At 38.8% G+C, this 20062-nt stretch overlaps 1 protein-coding gene across 2 annotated transcripts; it reads left to right on the top strand.

Annotated features, from left to right (window-relative positions):
- The first annotated feature begins 56 nt into the window (after positions 1-56).
- Positions 57-19394, top strand: ssr1 (signal sequence receptor, alpha). Of its 2 annotated transcripts, XM_043719520.1 has the most exons (10): positions 57-248; positions 4737-4852; positions 5626-5737; positions 10363-10490; positions 10858-10992; positions 11114-11190; positions 13351-13429; positions 14583-14676; positions 16040-16054; positions 18300-19394. In XM_043719520.1, the coding sequence occupies exons 1-10, from the start codon at positions 173-175 to the stop codon at positions 18362-18364; spliced, it is 897 nt and encodes a 298-aa protein (XP_043575455.1). In that variant the 5' UTR covers positions 57-172; the 3' UTR covers positions 18365-19394. The 2 variants fall into 2 exon arrangements, with proteins under 2 accessions (XP_043575455.1, XP_043575457.1); XM_043719522.1 differs by lacking the exon at positions 16040-16054 and having other exon boundaries at positions 59-248.
- The last annotated feature ends 668 nt before the right edge of the window (positions 19395-20062 follow it).

Below are 20062 nucleotides of genomic sequence, written 5' to 3'. Positions count from 1 at the left end.
ATGAGCGGCGGGTGGGTGTGGAGGTCGTCGACCAGCGGGTGGGCGGGGCCTGACCTTTCACCCCTGTCCCGCGGTGCCCGGATGGAGACAGACGCCATTCTGAGGCGGACCGTGAGCGAGCGAGTGAGTGAGGATCCGTGAGAGACAGAGGGCCGCTTCCTTCCTCTCAGCCATGGGCAGGCTCCACAACCTCCTGCTCTTGTTGCTGCTGGCCTCCCCCCTCTGCCTTTTCCAGCAAGGCGGCCCCGGTAAGAGCCGTGAACGGTACCGAGGCGGCCCCGGTGTGTGTGTGTGTGGTACACGGCGGCCGGGGGGGGGAGGGGCAGAGCTGGCCCGGCCCGGCCCCTCAGTCACCGGCTGCAGGCTCGGCTTTTAACCGTCCGGGGAGCGGGCCTCGCTGCCTTCCCCACACAGGGGGGAGGGTGGTTTGTTTAATCTCCTGTCTAACTCCGGGTTTTAACTGTGTGTGTGTCTGTGTGTGTTTTGGGGGGATGGGGTAGGTGCAGCTCTGCCAGCTTTAGAGCTGACGTGTCAGTGCTGACTTTTCACATGTTCCTCTAAAGGAGCTGGTCTCCTTTGGCCAAGAGCGTTGTCTCATCCCCTTTCATTGACTCCCATCCTCAGGGGTCTGTCTTTTCTCATCCTCTGTGGTTTGTCATTCAACTTTTACACTTTTTTTCCCCTTTTTCAGTGTTAGAGTGGCTATGTTCTCTCCTACTGGCCTTTCAAATTATATTTCTGCAACTAATGTTTGTCATTGCTTTATTGCAATGGTGACTTTGGCTGCCTTTTTTTTAAAAACAGAATAGGCTGAATTGGAATTTTTAGGTGTTATCTTTTATTGAATGATGGTATGGTTTAGTTAATAGCTGAAAAAGGTTTCATCAGACTTGAAACTTTGTGCTCTCCACTGATATCAACAGACCTGCTGAGTTTCTCCAAAATTTTCACCAGTTAATAGATCTAACAGTTCTCAAAAAAATCTGAGCTATGCACTGGAGGCTTTTTTGATTTCACTTTTCCAGAGTAATTGTTCAGTTTTCTCAAACTTGTATCGTTCAAAAGGTAATGTCAACAAGGTAGTGAGTTCATAGACTTTTTAACCCATTAATGGTAGCTATATGTTATCTGCTGCACGTCTTTCCCAGAAGAGCCCTTTTAGGAGTTAGCCATGATGCTATTGAATGTGATGCAGACTTGAAGGGCCCAAAGGCTACTCCTGTTTTTATTTCTTAAAGGAACTCCATTTGGAAAGGTATGAGGTGTTTACACTTGAAAACAATCACAGCAGCCTTTGTGCTAACAATAGATATTCCCTCCCCCAAATCCCAGAAAAGTGTTAAGAATGCTGGGATTTTAGTAATTGTGCTTTAAATTGCCCATTTAGGTCAAGGTAATGGGAAGTTGGGTTCTCGAGAATGGTGAATCTGCATCTCCATCTAAGTGCAGTATAATGTTTTCACATCGCCATGGTGATTGAGTTGTTGGTATATCCTTTTGGTTCTCATGAAGAACATGTGGTCATAGTCATGGCCATGCAGAAAGGAGTCCATTCGGTCAACAACTCCAAGCCAACTGTGTAGAACAATCCAATCAGTCCCATTCTCTAGCTTAATCAATTAAACCCTGAAAGTTTATTTCTTTCTCCATTTCGTACATCATTGATGACACCAAAGTAGTACCCAAGCATTGGTACATATTCTGAAGAAATGCTGGCTGACTGACACCCTGTTGCATTGCATCTGCTTTTGCTATAGTAGCTCAAGTCTACTTGTAACAATTTTTCAATCTTGATAAACTAATGAGACCATATTCTCTCAGACTTTAATATGCTTTCAATAATCGGTTATTCACATAATTAAAGTGCTCTTAGCATAATATATTAATTGTTTCCCTTTTAGTCTTTTACTTTGGTGCACCATTGAACAAAATAGAGGCTTCTGATGTTAACCTCAATTATTGACTTTTATTTATCTGCATGCCTTCACATTTTTAAAGAGAAAAATTGTTAAACTCTGTAATTTAAATTCTTGATTCTGTATACATTAACCATTTCAGCAACTTTTATATCTATGGATGCTTGCATTCTTCTTTTCCCCTCAATTCAAAATTTCAATCCTGTGCAAACACAATTGCCGAGTTTTATGTGCTGCATGCAAGTTGAGGCATCTTGTCAAATGTTCTTATTACAAGCTTATAAGCTAACTATTGGGATAATTCCTCGACAGAGACTCCAGATTGTGACTGGAAGCTTGTGTAACTGAGCATGTCTATTGGAGCATATGTTGTGGCTACATGTTCCTTGGGTGGAATATAATGAGGGAATATTTTGCTGCTTTGGTCTTAGCTGAGCAAGGGTGTTTGAAATGGACTAGGTGCGCATAAAATCTTTCATCATTATGGACTGCTTCATTGTTTAACATTATATTTTCATATTATATACAAATGTTATCAGCATTATGTACATGTCAGAGCAGGAGTAGACTATTCAGCCTCTAGTTAGCTCCAACATTTGAATCTGCTTTTGTACCCTCTGCCCTGTATATGAAGTGCAGGATATGTTTTATTAACTGATTTTTTTCAAATGCCCTTCTCCTTCAATGAACTGAACTAATACTTCCAGGTGTTTATGTTCCTCCGTCCCCTTTATAATTCTTCTCTTTGTGCTGTCTCTCCATATTTTTCCAAAATATCACTTAACACATCTCTGCATTAAATTTCACATGCCATTTTTCCCATCCAATCTGTTTCTCTGCCCTTTTGAATTTAATGATATCTCTGCACTTCGTATCATCGCTAATGTTTTAAATAGTGCCCTGTGAAGCAGTCTCAGTCATTACTGTGTCAGGAAGTGATACTGATTCCAAGGCTGTCTGTTCTACCTAATTTCTTGGCCAGTAAGGCTGTTCAGCTAGAATTATGAACTTTGTACTCCATTAAAAGCACTCTCTCAACAAGGTATAGTTGTAATTGTTGAGGTTTTTGGAACAGGGCTGATGTAAAAGGGAGAATTATAATCAGTTTGAATTTTCATTTGATCACTGTCTGATGGCGTGATGGAAGATAGGGTGCCCACTTGAAAAGCTTATCACAACAAATTTCTGGTCTCAGTGTTAATCATTTTGAGAGAATTACTGATGATTGCAAGCCACAAGATCTGGGCCTTTTTTTAATTTGGGAGTTTTGATTTAGGAGGAATGAGTACCAATGTTTTGGGAATCTTTTTTCTTGAAAAAGAAATGTTTAATTCTCCAATTCCAATGGCATTTGCATTATGCCTTATCTAAACATTTTGCTGCCTTTTGTAAGGGGTGGTAAAGCTGATCACAGACATGTCAAACACTTGAGGCAAGCTTGAGCTTTGACTTTCAGCTGGTGGTACTTCAAAACATTCTCCAGTCGCCACTGATTTGAAGACGAAATATCTCTGGTTTCTTTTCTGCAGATAGTAATGGAAAACAGATTTACTAAATCAATCTAGTCTCTTGCATTAAAGCTCATCCTTTGGTAAAACGTTCCCATATGCAGTTATATATTTTTGGGTTTGTAACTCTGATGTTGGCACTCAAACTGCACTAATTGTGCAAACTAGTCCAGGTTCAAAATGGAACGCTTCTGGTTTGTATATGAAATCTTAATTGTCGTGCAAGTTCACCTTATATTTCTTTTCCAAGCCTCTAACCCACAGTGCCTGAATTGCCTAGTTACTGAATCAAGTCTTACCTGTTTTCCTGGTTCACTTGAAAAGCATTTTTTAAAAAAATATCCTCTCATAAGGTCTGATTTGCCAATGTCTAATTGTCCTCCAGCTAGGTGTAGTTTTCTGGCCATTTCACAGGGCACTTGAGAGTCAATGGCATTTCTATTAATCTGGAGTCACATGTAGGTCAGACTGGGTAAGAACAGTAGATTTTCTCCCCTGAGGACAACAGTGAACCAAGCGGGTTTTCACAACAGTGAACGGTAGTTTCGTAATGGTGTAAAAACAATGACTGCAGATGCTGGAAACCAGATTCTGGATTAGTGGTGCTGGAAGAGCACAGCAGTTCAGGCAGCATCCAAGGAGCAGCGAAGTCGATTTTGCTGCTCCTTGGATGCTGCCTGAACTGCTGTGCTCTTCCAGCACCACTAATCCAGAAGAAGGTAGTCTCGTAATCACCAGGACTGAGTCTAGCTTTCGATTCCAGACTTCTTAATTTGGTTAAAATTCCTGCTGCTATAATGGGATTGGAGCCACTGTTCTCAGTGTTAGCCCAGGTATCTGAATTACTAGTCCAGTGGCATTAACTTAATTCTAGAATTCAACAAATGGTTATGCCGAGCTGGGCTGGACTGAAAGCTAATCGGAAATTCAAAGGGAATCAAAAATCTTGTTCAGTGACTGGGGAAAAGAAAGAACTAAACTTTAGTGTGGTCTGCCTTTAATTTCTTACACTTGCATAACTTATTTTCAGCTGTTGATCCTTGAGTCACAGCAAATGCCATGATGGAAGCGATCCATTGAATGCGCTTGTTTAAAAATATAGGATTGACTGTCATTGCTTGGATTGATCTAAGAATAAATGCTGACAGAAGTAAAGTTGCATAAGTCCACGCAAGCAGACAGCACGGTGCTAAGGAAATGAAGAAAAGTGCACCTGCAAGTGGAGCAATATTTGAAATTTAAAATATCTTTCTCCTCTTCAAAATTTCAGTCTTTCATGGAAGTAATATACATTTTTGTTTGGGATCAACAGGAGCAAGACTTGTTGCTGCAGATGATCCAACAGAGGATGAGGAAGGTATTGATGATTCTGTCGTGGAAGATGAAGATGATGAAGCAGAAATAGAAGAGGATGAGCCAACAGACATTGTGAGTTTTTCAGTTCTGGCCTGATGTAAAACGGCAAGCACTTCACATTCACAGCATTTCTGATCATATGTTTTCATCATTGCCATAGTCTCTTGTATGGTTATGATTGAAGACGTGGATTTAAGTTTTAGTTGTGTATAGTGATTTCACAATGGATTGCATTTTTATTTAACGTTCCAGAGAACAGGTTCTCTTAAAAAATTGACCGTGGATATTAATGTGTGCATGTTCACAATTAACTTAAACGCCTTTTACCATGTACTCATATCTCATTTTTCTTTGCTTTTGTCATTTCAATTTACACCCACCTGCTTTGGATTTAATCTAACTCGTTTAAGAATTTAAGATGTTAATTTTTGGTCATAATTTAAAGTTTAATCTATTGAAACATGCAAAATTTTCTTGGATTTCTAGCATAATTGTGAGCTTGTTTCTATTTAACAGGTGTTTGCCATTTCAGTATTTGATACTGTAACTTAATTCAGGATTCTCATGATGCAGTGGTAGTGGCCCCACTTCTCATCCAGACAGTCTGAATCCCAAGACCCACCTGCACGAGAGCCATTTAATAATGTCTCCGATCAAATTGCTTAGAAAAAAAATTAAACCTTCATTCAAGTAGAATAGGTCAGGTACCCATCGTTCATTGTCTGAGGATGTTCTTGACAGAGAAAACATGCACGTTGTTGGGCAGTTTCAAGAGCTACAACGAATCTCTTTATTTTTGGTAGCTTTTCTGAGTTGTGATAATGTGATCTTGTTTGCCAATGCAGATGGAAGACGAGAAAGAAGAGGAGGAGGAGGAGGAAGAAGATGACTTGACATCTGGAGAACCCAAAGCTTCTCCCAATGCTGACACAACGATTCTGTTTGTGAAGGGAGAAGGTAGGGAAAACAGTTGCAAGCATAAGATACATTAAGCCATCTAATCTACAAATGCCAAAGTATAGTATTGATCAGTTTACATATTCAATAGATATCACGTTGATTGCACTGTTAAGTTGACTGTCCTTGTTCTTTTAGCTTCACATCTATTTTACAAGTTTTTTTAAACTCTTGCTGTTCAATATTCCTTGGCTGGAATGCAGAGAAGTGACTGGCTCTGCTAAATCGCTTAAATTCTTTTCTGTCTTAAATACATCAGAGTTCTGCACAATCCTTTGGATTCTGTTTCACTATCTAAGTCCTCTGTGATAACTTAGAGCCACTCTAGTCAGAACGTTGCAGGCTTAACTTCCTTCCAAAGACTCAGAACAAAATCTGAGCTTATCCTCCATCAGTGTTTGGAGTACACAGTTACTCCCTTTTTGGATAAGGGGTTCAATGAAAACCTTACCTGCTCATCCACATGAACATAAAAGATCCAACAGCATGGTTTAAAGAAGAGTGAGGATTTCTCCTGGTACTTGGCTGTTGCCATTGTTTATACAGTGGAGAAAGTGAGGTCTGCAGATGCTGGAGATCAAAGTTGAAACTTTCCTGAAGAAGGGCCTGTGCTCTCCTGTTCCCTGGATGCTGCCTGACCTGCTGTGCTGTTCCAGCAATAAAGTTTCAACATTGTTTATACAGTGTCATGTAAACTGGTTACTTGATCATTGCTTGTGGGACCTTGCTGTGCAAAAGTTAGCTGCCAGTTTTTTTTAATTGCAACAGTGCCTGTACTTCTAAAGCGCTTAAATATAACCAGAAAATGGTGGAAACACTCGACTGGTCAGGAATTAATAGTTTTTCGTTGTGGAATGTGGGCGTTGCTGACTTGCCACCATTTATTACCCATCCCAAGCTGCCCTAGATGCAGAGTATTACTATTTCATTTTGGTGCCTTTTCATTAGAACTGGAAGAAATTAGAATTGACTGTTTACTGCAAGTATAGAGCCAGGATGAAGTTGAATGATTTATTATCACTTGTATTTAATAAATACAGTGAAAAGTGTAGTATCTCGCCATGCTGTGGTGCCATTTTGAGTTGCAGGAGATATTAAAATACAACTAGAATACAACAACAAATAGTTCTTACTCCCTTGTACTCCATTTGACATCGGATGGGGGCGTGGGGTGGGGAGCGGTGGGGGGCTCCGGTGCATGCTCTGGGCACACCAGTCACCCCACATCACAGTCCGTTCCAGCAGTCCCATTCTGGGGCTGCTGCTAGGAGTGCCACACCAGGCCTACTACGCCTCTGCCAATGAAAATGCCGCTCCCACTGATCCGCTAGGAGTACCACGTCCCAATTCCGATGCCAACCGCAGAGGCTGCCTTGCCATCTCTGACACCATGAAGATTGCTATGAGCCGACCAACATTGAAGTTGCTGTGGTGCCATCTCTCACCATGGAGCCAGCACTTGCCATCATGAGCTGTTTGAGGGCTCGCTTTCCCCAAGGAGCCTCTCTTGCTGCTGCACATACTCGGGAGGCTTAGCCTGCTCTCGCTCTGCCAAAATGGCCTACAAAGAGTAGGGAAGAAAGTAAAACCCAAAGTAAAATAAAACAAAGCAGGCAAGCTCCAGGCCAGGAGCTAGGGTGCAGTGCTGCTACTCCACTGCCATCTTGGTTCTAAAAGCAGAAGGAAAAGATAAAAGCAATTGGGCCTACAGTCTTGACATGGTCAATCATACACTCATTCTCCAACTCCTCTCTGCTATCATGTAGCTGCTACCATCTGCTTCCTCCTTTTCCATATATTGCAGCCAGTGAATGACTTGCAATGATTTATTTTCTTACTGATGTCTGCCAAAAGTCGATGCTTGGCCCCATCCTACTTCTCCAATACCTACCTTCACAACGTCTGAAGACACCACATCAATAACCACGTGTACACTGCCACCCAGATCTTCCTCACCACTATCTCACTCCCACCATTTATTAAATGATCAAACTTTTTTCTGCACAGAACTGGGTGAGCACAAGTATTGGGAAACCTGAAGCCCTCGTTTTCAGTTCTTATTACAAGTGCTGCTGCCTAGCCACTGACTCTCCTCTCCCTGTCAACAAACATAAGCCAGTCTGTTTGCAACATTGCTATCACATTTCATTCGGGGATGAACTTCTGACCTTGCTTGTGTTATTATGAAGACTGCTTATTATCTTATTTCACTGGGCGATTGGTTTGTGATGCAGAGTGACATCAATAGCATGGGTTCAACATCTATATTGGCTGAGGTCAGCATGAAAGATCTGCGTTCTGAATGTCTGAAATGTGGTGACCTTCAAGATGAACTCCTTATCAATCATTTTTCTGTAAAGAGAGAGCAGCCTACTTTCCTCCTGACACTTTGTATTTCCACCTCTGTATTATGGCTTGGCTTCTCCCCTGCCTCAGCTCATTCATTCCTATAATGTTCAGTCATGCCTATATTATCTTTAGACTTTGATATCCCATCTTCTTAATTTATCTCCTTCATTCAAACCGCCGCCACCACCATCCCACATGCACAAAAAAAAACACCTGACCATCAAAACATTGTCCATGTCTTAAGTTGTGTCACAACCACTTTGGAAATTATACTGATACTCAGGCCCCACTAATCCTGGGGTTAAAGCTCTGATCAAAGTACCAACTTGGGTGAACACAAAACTCTGATCATGTTTCGAGCAACTGTTTATTACAAATAAATCCTAACCACAGGCAAAATAAAATATTATTTATTGATATAACTCTACTAGTTAAACTCTAACCTCTTTTTAGATACAACTATCACGTACAGACAAACAAACATCCGTATAATGAGGGGAGGAAAAAAAATTGGGAGCACAGTTCGAAAGCACTAGTCGATGGGATCTGAAGAAGTGTTCCTTTGGCTTCCTAGTCATTCTGATCAAACTTCATATCCAAGTTCTTTCAATTCCTTGAAGGGGGTAATTGACTTAATTTTTCAATTTCTCAGTCACTAGTTGGAGGCAACTAACAGTTACAGCAAATGGTGGGAGAGAATAGCTAGCTATCTTTCAGATTTTGGTTATATGCTATAGATAGAGGAGAATAAGAGGTGCTGCCTGTTGTAGTCTAGAGACCTCCTTCCTCTGTGCTGGTCTCACACAAACGTTGGCTCCTGGACTGATGAAATCAGAATTGTTGACATGCTGATGATCTCTGACCACCTCAACTGGTCCTGATTGCCCAAACTAATCAGTCTGTTTCTGATTGAAGTTTAGTCTGAGCGTGTGCACATTCCCTTACTGCTTGAAGAAAACAACCTGACGTTGTGCAATGACATTTACTTGTTTTTAAAAGTTAGTAATTCCTTCCATAGACCTTGATTTTGAAATATTTTGGTCCACACATCAAAATAAGAAGCTGTCGTCTTTACACACATTGCAAGTCCTCTAAACTCCTCTGGCCCCACAGTCTTCTGATTTTTGTGCTGTTCAAATAGTGGCCTCCTTTGCATCCCCAGTTATCATTATGCTATTTGTGCCTGCACCTTCAGTTGCTTAGGTCTCAAGGTCTGGAGTTCTATCCCTACGTATCTCTGCTTTTCTACTGTGCTTTACCTGATAAGACACTTCACTACCTCTTTGATCAGACTTCTAACCTTCCAATGTAATATCTCCTTAAGTGGTTTGGTGTCACACTTAGTGGTCCTGTGAAGTACCCTGGGTTATCTTATTGCATTAAAGGCTCTAAGTAGATGAAAATTGTTGAAGTCAGCAGTGGTTAAATTATTAAAAGGCCTGGGTCTGGGAGGAAGAGACCCTCTGACTTCAGGTGGGAAAGAGTAGAGTGTTCCACCACTGGTAAGGTACTGCGAGTCAGGTGGTGGAGGGGAATTGTATGTCAGGCCAGGCCAGGAAAGTCAATTGGGGGTGGCATGGGGGTGAAAGTTAAGCCACCAAATTGCATTGTGTGATTTTTCTTTTTTAAATATATAAAATTGCATTTAAGACTCCATAGAAAAGAAGAAATTTGGCTACTTTCATTGCAAAATGTTTCACATCAGGATAAAAGCACTCGTGAAAATTTGGAGTGCAAAGCAAGGTTTTTTTTATTTTGAAATTATACAGGGTTCAGAATAATATAGGGAGGGTGAGAGAGAAGGATGTGTGTGTGGTATAAGGAAAGGAGACAGAGGTAAGGAGGAAAATAAAGGCAGAATGTTAACTCCCTCCTGACCCCCACTTTCGAGTAAATTGTACCGAACCAGTTTGGAGTGTGTCCCACCAAAGGCAATCCAAATTCAGCATAAGATTTCACTAACTCCTTAGCTTGGCCCCAGTTGTCACCCCATCTGCTGCTGATCATGCAATTTAGCTGTTTTGTTTTGCTCTTTAATTCAGCTTTTTAACTAAGGTAGGTTTATTATTAAGCTAATGATGTTGGTTATTCTTAACTCCTAATTACCTGTTTAAATTATAAAATGTATTGCTTTCAAATTTGCATTTTTAAGCTCATGTTTACTATCGTGGCAATTCTTATCTTTGTAAAATTCTCACCCCTTCAATCTGCATGGGGGTGCATTTGAAAGGTTATTGTAGGTTCTCTTTAAAATAAGCACTTTACTTGTCTTTTAGATTTCCCAGCTAACAACATTGTGAAATTCTTGGTTGGTTTTACCAATAAGGGCAACGAAGAATTTGTTGTGGAGTCTTTGGATGCCTCGTTTCGATATCCTCAGGATTATCAGTTCTACATTCAGAATGTAAGCACTTTACCTTTTCAATGAGACTCCTGACTGAATTAGATGCATCTGACGTGATATGAAAACTTCTAACTGAAATCAAATTGGGTTGGTGGTCAAGCGATCTTGCATACATTTCACCCATTTTATTAATTGTTGAAAGTGGAATCTCCTAAATTCTGTGGCAGCTCATTCAAGTCTTGGTTTCAACAGACTTCTAATGTAGCTGACTATGTAAACTTCAGCCATCTGGATGCTGACTTTCCTGCAGAAGTCTGTTTCCCAATGTGTGTTCCTTCTTGACCAAATGGCCTTTACCTGTAGTGCAGAATAATGCAAGAGAATGTCGCAAATGGGGAATAATGTAAGTGTCTGTCTTCAATTGCAGTTCACAGCACTACAACTGAACACGCTGGTACAGTCCCAGCGCCAAGCTACATTTGAATATTCATTTATCCCTGCTGAACCAATGGGTGGCCGGCCATTTGGACTAGTAATCAACCTGAACTACAGGGATGCCACTGTAAGTGCTTCCACCTCAATTTATAGTTAATTTTTATTTTGCGGAGGGTTGTGTGGCAGTACCATAAAATGTTGTCTGCAATTTGGTTGCTGCATATGAATGACATTTTTCTACCCTTTAGGGTAATATTTACCGTGATGCTGTGTTCAACCAGACGGTTACGATAACTGAGCGAGAAGATGGGCTTGACGGAGAAACGTAAGTGTTTGAGAAATGATCTTTTTTATTTTCTGCACTAGAACTTTAACTGATTTTTAAAATCCGGTTGAATGTTTTCTATTGCTAACTAATTATTGTATTTAATTTCAGACTGTACATCCCTAATCCAGCAGCCTTTGGTCTGGACCTTTCCCAGGCCTTTGGGAGATCACATGTGTGATTCAAACCCACCATAAAATCCAAAGCACGTTACTGACTATAGTACGATGGTCAGTGACTGAAATCCTGACGAAGTATTTTAAGCCGTAAAAAAAATATCAAGTATTTTCAATGCATGACCACTTAATTTCACAATTGAGCAAAGACCTCCTCTTGACTTGTCAATCACACACCTAATGGATGAACAGTTTTCTGACCGCATGCCAAAAACAGGATTCTGAGTATTCAACTTGGACAAAGTTTAATAAAAAGTAATAAACAAAGATTGACACAGAGCTCCTAGATGCTACCAAAGGGTGAACCAGAAGGACTGGGTACTGGACCGCAGACTGGAATTAGGACGCTAAAACCTGCACTATAATACTTGTGTTGGTGAAGTGATATATCCTTGTTTGGCTCCCAAAACTTCTGGTTTTGTGAACAAAGTCCATTCAGTTTGTAGTAATCTTGTAACTGATTAACCTGGAAGACCTTCAAAAGGCTTTTTTCATTGTTAAACAACTTAATTAAAATTTGAAAAGGGCATTGTAGGAGAGTACTAGGTATTTAGTGTGTAAGTGTTAAAATGGCCAAAATCATTGTGATCCATGTTTACATTCTGGTGTTAATGATGGATAAGTCCGCTTAGACAAATAATGTTTACTTTTAACTGAAAGTGTGTCTGCCTTTTTGCTCAGTTGCATGTATGAGTTTGTGTCCATCCGTATTTAGACCAGCTTTTTAAAACAAAACTTATAGGTGAGGCAATGGCCTTGTGGTATTATCAATACCCTATTAATCCAGATCCCAGATAATGTTCTGGGGACACAGGTTCAAATCCTACCCTGGTAATATTTGAATTTGGTAAATATTTGGGATTAAGAATTTAATGATTTTCAGAAAAACCCATCTGGTTCACTAATGTCCTTTAGGGAAGGAAACTGCCATCCTCACCTGGCCTGGTGTGTGACATCGTATAGATTATATTTTAAGATATACTGGAATGTATCAGTGAAGCAAGTTTTTGAATAAACCATTCCAATCGATGTAACAATTGAACATGTCCAGTCTACTCAATTTGCAAGTACTTGCCTGCATCTCTGCAGACTATAAATCTGTTTCTACTTGAAATCTATGATTTAGTTTTTGTTCGAGGAAGTCTGAATGAATTCACCTTCGAATATGTGACCATATCGTTTCACACTTTTACTACACCATTTTGATCTTTTGCAAACAGTACGTTAGATTTCCTACATAACTTGGGGGAAAAATCTGCCGAACTTTAAAGCATGTAGGCAATCTTTCTCCAATTAAGTATTATTTAGCTGAATAGCTTAACAAAATTCATATTGAAATTACTCCGAACCAGTCAGCACTTTCTCAACAAACATACCATAGGGTTTCCCATTTAAGGCCTAGATGGGAATGGTTTTGACATGTTCTGAGGTTTGAAACCTTCTTGCACAGAGAAGTTAAAGCAAAGTAGAATGACTGACACCTTTGGTAGTCAAGTCCCTAAAGTTATTGGGAGGAGGCAGGACTGTGGAGTAGGACCCATAGTCAGATGAGTCCTGTGTTCCCTATACCTTTTTGCAATTCTTCCAAATGTTTGTAGGGTTACAGCTCCTTCTCAATAGTAGTTAGTTATCCTCAATTAACTGCTTTTTCAGTAACCTTTGGCTGATCGTGCACATATAGTCTGTGGTCATTTAAAGAAAGTCTGTTGGTATAAGTTTCACTGTCGACAGGCCTAACTATTTATGTAAAACCTTATGTACTGGTGCTTATATTATAATGCTTATCACAGAACTTCATTTCTAGAGGAAGCAATGTGTTTTGAGGCCAAAGGAAAATTGGCATTTCATTTTATATCTTGGATTTTTTAAAAGTATAAAATAGCCTACTTTTCTATTCTGTTCAGATGGATGTACTTTTTTTTTGTGTAACACTCTGCACTCCATCCAGGTACAGAATTTTAATATTAAACACTCTTATTTCTAGAATCTTCCTGTACATGTTCCTGACTGGCCTTGGTTTACTTGTTGTGGTTGGTATCCATCAGCTTCTGGAATCTAGAAAAGTACGTCAATTCGTTGAATTTAATTTCTGACATTTAAGTTTGTTATCTCTATGAATTTTTTGGCATGTGGAGCTGCAAAATATTATTTCTTGTAGCTGTGTTTGTATTCCAGAGATGTATTTGATGTTTGTACGGTGGCTAATTAAGCACGTGACTTCAGGTACAATGCACAGGTGCAGTGTCCACAAAAAACTAACACTTTGGGTACTACTTTTGATTATGTTTAATTTTTTATATCCGGTTAGAGTCCATCTATGTAATGGAAAAGTAATGAACATCAGATTGTAAAGTAACTTTCCACATGCCTAGACTTTTATATAATTTGATAAATTAATCCATTGTTTGACTTTATTAGAGCTTGTATTGTTTTAATGAAACTTTTTTTTTCATGAAGTACTTGTGCTAATTTAATTGGTCAAACCAATTAATTTGAATTTGTTGGGGTTGTGACACTACAGAGGCAGACATTTGACATTTTCCTGAGGGTAATTATTCCAAAACAGTGGTCATCAGGTTTAACATTGAAGTGTTTGGAAAATGCACCTTGCTTCTGATAACACAGACATTCAACTGTTAACCAAGCAATTTACAGTTGGGTATGAAGTTAAAGTAAACAGCGTTGATAATTTCAGTATTAAGGTTCTTTTTTCCAGCCATCAAACAATGCCAGTAATTGTTCTTTCTGCAGTGTGATTCTGATCCTAATCTGATTTAACCAGGATAGATATGAAATTCCATTCACTTGGTCATGCTGCTGAACCTGCTGTTTAGTGGCACAGTTGTCATCTTTCTCCCCCCCCCCCCCTCCAAAACTTTGACTCGTTCATCTCTTTGTGCCCAGTTGACCACATTGGAAAGTCTGCACCACTGTAATTGTTTAATTCTGCACTGCAGCAAGCCTCACTACCACGTAGTCATCCCTGGGCGTTCTTATTGCTCGTCAAAAAGTTTTAATGGATTTTACCATCCATTTTTTAAATTAGGCCTCGTGCTTACTATGATTTACATTCAGACTGGTAATTCTTGAGTTGTATCCTTGCTTTCAACCTGCAAGTTCGACAATTTAAAATGTTAATGTGAATAATAGGAGTTTTTAAACTGGTGGCATCAATACATTTGGTGGCTTTAACAACTCTTTTCTTTTCCCAATCAGAGAAGGCGACCAACTTCCAAAGTAGAGATGGGTACATCTAACCACAATAATGTAGACATGAGTTGGATTCCTCAGGAAACCTTAAATCAAATCAGTAAGTAACATACAGGTTATGGAAAGATCTGAAAGTGGACAGAGTTCCAGTTCCAGGTTCTACATCAAAACTGCTTTGTTGCCTGGCCTTGATTGGTTTGATGTTTGCCATTAAGTTGGTGTTAGTTTTAAAATTATGATAAATAAGAGACTGACTCTGGTGTTATCACTCGAGATTAGTGACCTCTTAAAATTACCAAATGTAAAATGGCTAAGTGTATAGAGAACTTCTTTATCTATGCAAAGCATCCATGTAGGAGTCTGATATAATTGTGACTTGGAAGAAACTTTCATAAACTGACAGTCCCACTAATAAAACTTGGAAGAAAAAATGTTCTAAATGGCAATATATATTACCCTCCTCTCCTTTTTTTTAATAGGGGTTGGGAATTTTTAATTAATTTGAATTGTGCTGCAGAATTCCCATCATACTTTGCAGTATACTATTTGTATCACTAATACGTTTTGTTCAAGTGTTTATATTGGTACTGCAGCTTGTTTAAGCGCCCCTTCTAATCTGCCATATTTTGCATGAAATGAATCTCTCATTTATGCAACTACAATGTTGCTGACTGAATGTGGGTGAATCTTTTGTAGCTGCATTGTTGCTACTGCTGCCCTGAGTGTTTTTTTTGTCAGCCTCTCTTTTGTATAAAATTTTTGTACTACTTCATTTTAAAAACATTAGTAAAATTCAGTAATTTATAGATTTCTTGCAACATTGTTTTGTTGTCTTGTAACTACCGGTAAGTGCAGTTCAGGCCTTCTACACCCTATCATTTTTATTCCCATGCCCACCTAATTCCTGTTACTTAACAATTTTTAAGAAATTGCAGCATTAGCAAGTAATGAATTTTTAAACAGCACTGATTTGATTGATGCCACTGAAAATAATTTTGCCAATATTTATAAACCTATACAAACCACAGTATGTTGATCTTTGTTTGAAAACAGCAGGATCTGGACTGACCCTCCCAGCCCACTTAAGATTAATATACATCAGCCAAGCACTGTATTGCTGTGAAAGAGATTCCATCCATCTGGAACTCCTCTCACCACACCTAAAAAAAAATGGTAGCTGCATTACTGAACATAAACCTGAAATGTATCAAAGTAGCTTATCAAGTGCTGTCACTTCTGCTTTGGGCATCTGTTAGCATGTGCTTATTAATTATGAAAAGAAACCACCAAAGCTGGCTTTCTGCATGTTTGAGTGGAAGCACTTCCACCAAATTTGAGAAACTCATCTTGCTGCTCTTCTATGTATCTATGCTTCAGAGTCTGTGTTTCAAAAGAAAATTATATTCAAGATATTGATTCTAATATATTTGCTATCTTTTGCTTTGCCTTTCTTATGCCTTCAGTGCAGAGTAGACGAGGTGAGATCAAATGTTTCCACTATTCCTGTATATTTTACTAAAAGCTCAAAATTGAGGTTGGAATACTGCTATTTTATTTGTGTTGGATGGGGTATATGTTAAAATTTTGGGTACACTATAATTAAATGCACTTGGAATCTGTAATATATGATCAGAGATGCATTATTTCTGCTTCGTACCTCCTTGCCATGCCAGTTTTCTGTATGGTAAAGTATATAGTTTTATTCAGCATGATCTCCTCCATTCATATAAACATGCATTAGGAAAGTCACTCTTTAGTAAGGTTGCTGACACTTTTAATGTTTCCACTTCCATGATCTTCAGGTATTCCTGTACGTTGTGGAAAACAGGGTGATACATACTTTGGGCAATATTACTTAATCCTACAATGAGGGGCATAAGCATGCAGAACCAATAATAGTACCACTGATCTATCAGGTACAGCTCCGTTGGTAGGACACTTCTCCAAGTCAGAAAGGGTCAAGTCCAACATCAGGATTTGATCACAATTCAAGACTGACATGACCGTGTAGTATTGAGGGAATACTGCGCTTTCCAAGTTGCCTTTTTGCACAAGGTAGTTAAACCAAATCTTCCTCTCCTCACCTCAAGTGAGTGTCAAACAGAGTCTATAGTGCAACATAGCAGAAGAGCAGGGGAGTTCTCCCTGATGCCCTAGCCAATATGTGCCCTTCAATCAATGTCACTAAGAATAGATATCACTTCATTACCAAATTGCTGTTTGTAGGAACATACTGTGGGCAAATTAGCTGCAATATTTCCTTCATTACAATAGTAATAACATTTCAAACTAATTTGTTGGCCATAAAGCACTTTGGGACACTAAGATCATGAAAAGTGGTATTTTCAATGCAGATCAGTCTCGTTTATGTTTGTGGGTCTTCTGAATACACTGGAGTGCGGAGGCAGTGCTATAGCATGCTTGCGTAGCATCAAAAGAGATAAAGTTGAACAAAATTATGTATGGTACCAAATTCTAAAATTCTACAGATGTTTAAAGCTATTAGCCCTTGGTTTGAATTTTTTTTACTTTCAATTAGTTTATAGTCACCATAAAGTTGTATCTAGGATTGGCAACTGTTAGAAAATTAATCCTCCATATCCACTTATGTTGTTGACTTGTTAGTGGGATAGTCTTAAAGAGCAAGTCTAAATTGTACTAATTAAATACTGTGGGTTTGACATTATCTTTGCACACTGCAATCCAGTATTTTAACCTTAATTATGGCAGTCAAATTTCAGTACCTGTTTGTTCATAGGTACAGATCTTCCAGCAATTAAATGTTGGAGCCAAAATATGTTTCAGGTTCATGATATTTGACTGTGGGCATTTGACACACTTTTCTACTAACAGTATATTGATTTAAAGATTGGGTTTCTTTGTTTCATCTGCTTGTTACCATCACATTTGTAAATGTTTATTTTGAAATAACTGCGTAGCAACCTGAAGTACATTTTGCTGTGAACAAGCACTGAATGAAATTTTGTGTTACAACCATTGAATTATTTTCTGAAATGACTGAGATTCCAAATGTTTGGTCCTGATTTAGTCTGGAAATTAAGATGCCCATTCAACAAGAGCATTTTTGTTTAAAGAGGGTTCAATTCATCAGGTACAAATGAAACTCCCCTCTATTGGTCTCTACAGTAAAGCTGTGCAGCTTCATGAGGAAAGGGAAAAATTGTTACACAAGTGCATATTTATTTGAGAGCTTGGACTGTCAGTAACAGGAGGCAGAAAACAGACTGTTCACCTCCTGTTTATTACTTTTTAAATCTGCGAAAACTGCAGCAGGAAATGAAAAGTGACACTACAATTCTTTTTCAACTTGTAGATGAAAGAGAGTTGACTAGCTCAGTTGGTTAGATGGCTAGAGTATAATGCAGAATGGCACCAACAGTGTCCATTAAATCTCCATTCCATCTGTGGTATATTGTTGGGGGATTACCTCCTCACCTTGTCCTGTGCTTGTGTTACCTCTCTAACTATATTTAACAATCCTCTTTGCGATGTAGAGAAATGCCTGTAGTCCTTTGACATACAGCTAGTTGCCTGACCTTTTTACCTCCTAGATGGCAAATGACGAATTTTGTCTGTCTCACTGCGTTGTAGGTGTTATATTGTTATAAAACACTTCGGAAAATTTGGTTTGCATTTCTCAATCAGTAGGCACTCTGTAAATTAGAGCAGTTCTAATTATGGATTAATTTTATTTCTCCACAGACAAAACTTCCCCGCGGAGGTCACCCCGTAAGCGAGCGAAGAGAACTGTGGGATCAGACGAGTAGAAACTCCGTTTTTAACCTTCAGTGTTTAATCCTGTCCGTTTTTTGGAGATAATGCAGAGATGCCATCTAAACATAGTTTTTTTTTAAAAAAATCAATGGACTGAGCAGGAGAACCATTTAAGAATGTTTATTTTTTTGAACAAGAGCTTTTCATCAAAATGCACTTGGCTGTATGCAGAGTTGGTGGGTTTTTTTTGCCATTTCAATCAGTTTTGAGCTTTTGTTTAAAAAGAGGAACTGCAGCCGGTCAATATTTTGACAACTTAATGTGAATGATTCTATGTGAATTGTTTTTGGCTTCTTATGTACTTTTGCAGTGGTGCAGGGAATTTAATTTTGATAAGGGCAATGTGTGTTCTTCTCCCTTCCCTCCAAGATGTCAGAACAGACGCCATGTTACAAGTCCTGTTTTCCCCCCCTCCCCGCCCTGCCCTTTGCGCAGACTTTTACATTTTAACATGCTGGGTTGTCATTCTTTTCAGATTTCAGTCTAAAATGATATTCGCATATGTGCAAAATCATTGCATCATCCTTTAATTTTATCCTACTCCTGTATGTTTCTAAGGTGGATGTTGTGAACTTGTGTGTATAGTTAAAACACTTACGGTAAGAGATCCATTGCACAGACTTGAGTATCTGTTTGGCTATTTGGCTATTGCAATACTACAGATCAGTGAAATGACTGAAAATGTACGTGTGCACATCTGTATATCAAGAAACCAAACAGGATTGTAAAGTGTATTTTTTAAGATTCAAATACTATCCGATTTGAGAATAATTTTAGTTTCGGATGTGAACTTGGAATTTGTGCACTCGTTTTGGTTTTGAGTGCACCATGGGTGTTGAAATCAAAGATAACTTTCAAAACCAGATTATTTTCTCATTGTTGGGAGACCATGTGGCAAAATGTACTTGGCCAGAGTTTTAAAAACTCACACAGGCATTAAGATGTTTTCAACTTCAAAGATTACCTGGAAAGAGATGGCTGGTTTTAAAAGTGGATGAGAAGATATTAAAATGAACAAACTGAGTTCCTGTTGTTTCTACATTTTTTTGCTTGTTTTTTTTAAATCTTCTTTCCAGATTCCTTCCACTCTGTCTTTAAAGGTGACAGGAGAGCATGTGGAGGGGCAGTATGTATATAATTTTTTTTTTTTACTTTTTAACTTCAAAGATTACCTGGAAAGAGATGGCTGGTTTTAAAAGTGGATGAGAAGATATTAAAATGAACAAACTGAGTTCCTGTTGTTTCTACATTTTTTTGCTTGTTTTTTTTTAAATCTTCTTTCCAGATTCCTTCCACTCTGTCTTTAAAGGTGATAGGAGAGCATGTGGAGGGGCAGTATGTATATAATTTTTTTTTTTACTTTTTACTAAGCAGAGGGAAATTCATTACCTGAGACATTCTCATGTTGTGTTGGTCTTCGGTCATTTCTTCTATTTGCATCTATACTTTTTTTATTTGTAGAAGGAAACCCTTGATGAATCAACTTATTCAGTTGAACAGATATTATCCTGTTCCCTCTGTGAACAAAAGGGAACCTTTGGAATTGACATGTTCTTCACTTGCAGCTGCTGTTAAATGCTTCACTTCCATGCAGGGAACTAAATTTCCTTGTGACCTGATCGCAGCTGTGTTTTGTTTTCTAAATTTTAAAGAGTAATCATGAGTTTAAATAAACTGGAAACTTCTAAATC

This window comes from Chiloscyllium plagiosum, chromosome 29 (assembly GCF_004010195.1).
Source record: "Chiloscyllium plagiosum isolate BGI_BamShark_2017 chromosome 29, ASM401019v2, whole genome shotgun sequence".
In the NCBI taxonomy this organism is placed as follows: Eukaryota; Metazoa; Chordata; class Chondrichthyes; order Orectolobiformes; family Hemiscylliidae; genus Chiloscyllium; species Chiloscyllium plagiosum.
The sequence above is the reverse complement of the archived record's forward strand: the minus strand, read 5'-3'. Positions and strand labels throughout refer to the sequence as shown.

Excerpts from the sequence above, each read along its gene's own strand:
- ssr1 (XM_043719520.1), top strand. The coding sequence starts at position 173 with ATGGGCAGGCTCCACAACCTCCTGCTCTTGTTGCTGCTGGCCTCCCCC. Across the intron at positions 4,853-5,625 it reads AGGATGAGCCAACAGACATT|ATGGAAGACGAGAAAGAAGA; the intron begins GTGAGTTTTTCA and ends TTGCCAATGCAG. Across the intron at positions 11,191-13,350 it reads GATGGGCTTGACGGAGAAAC|AATCTTCCTGTACATGTTCC; the intron begins GTAAGTGTTTGA and ends TCTTATTTCTAG.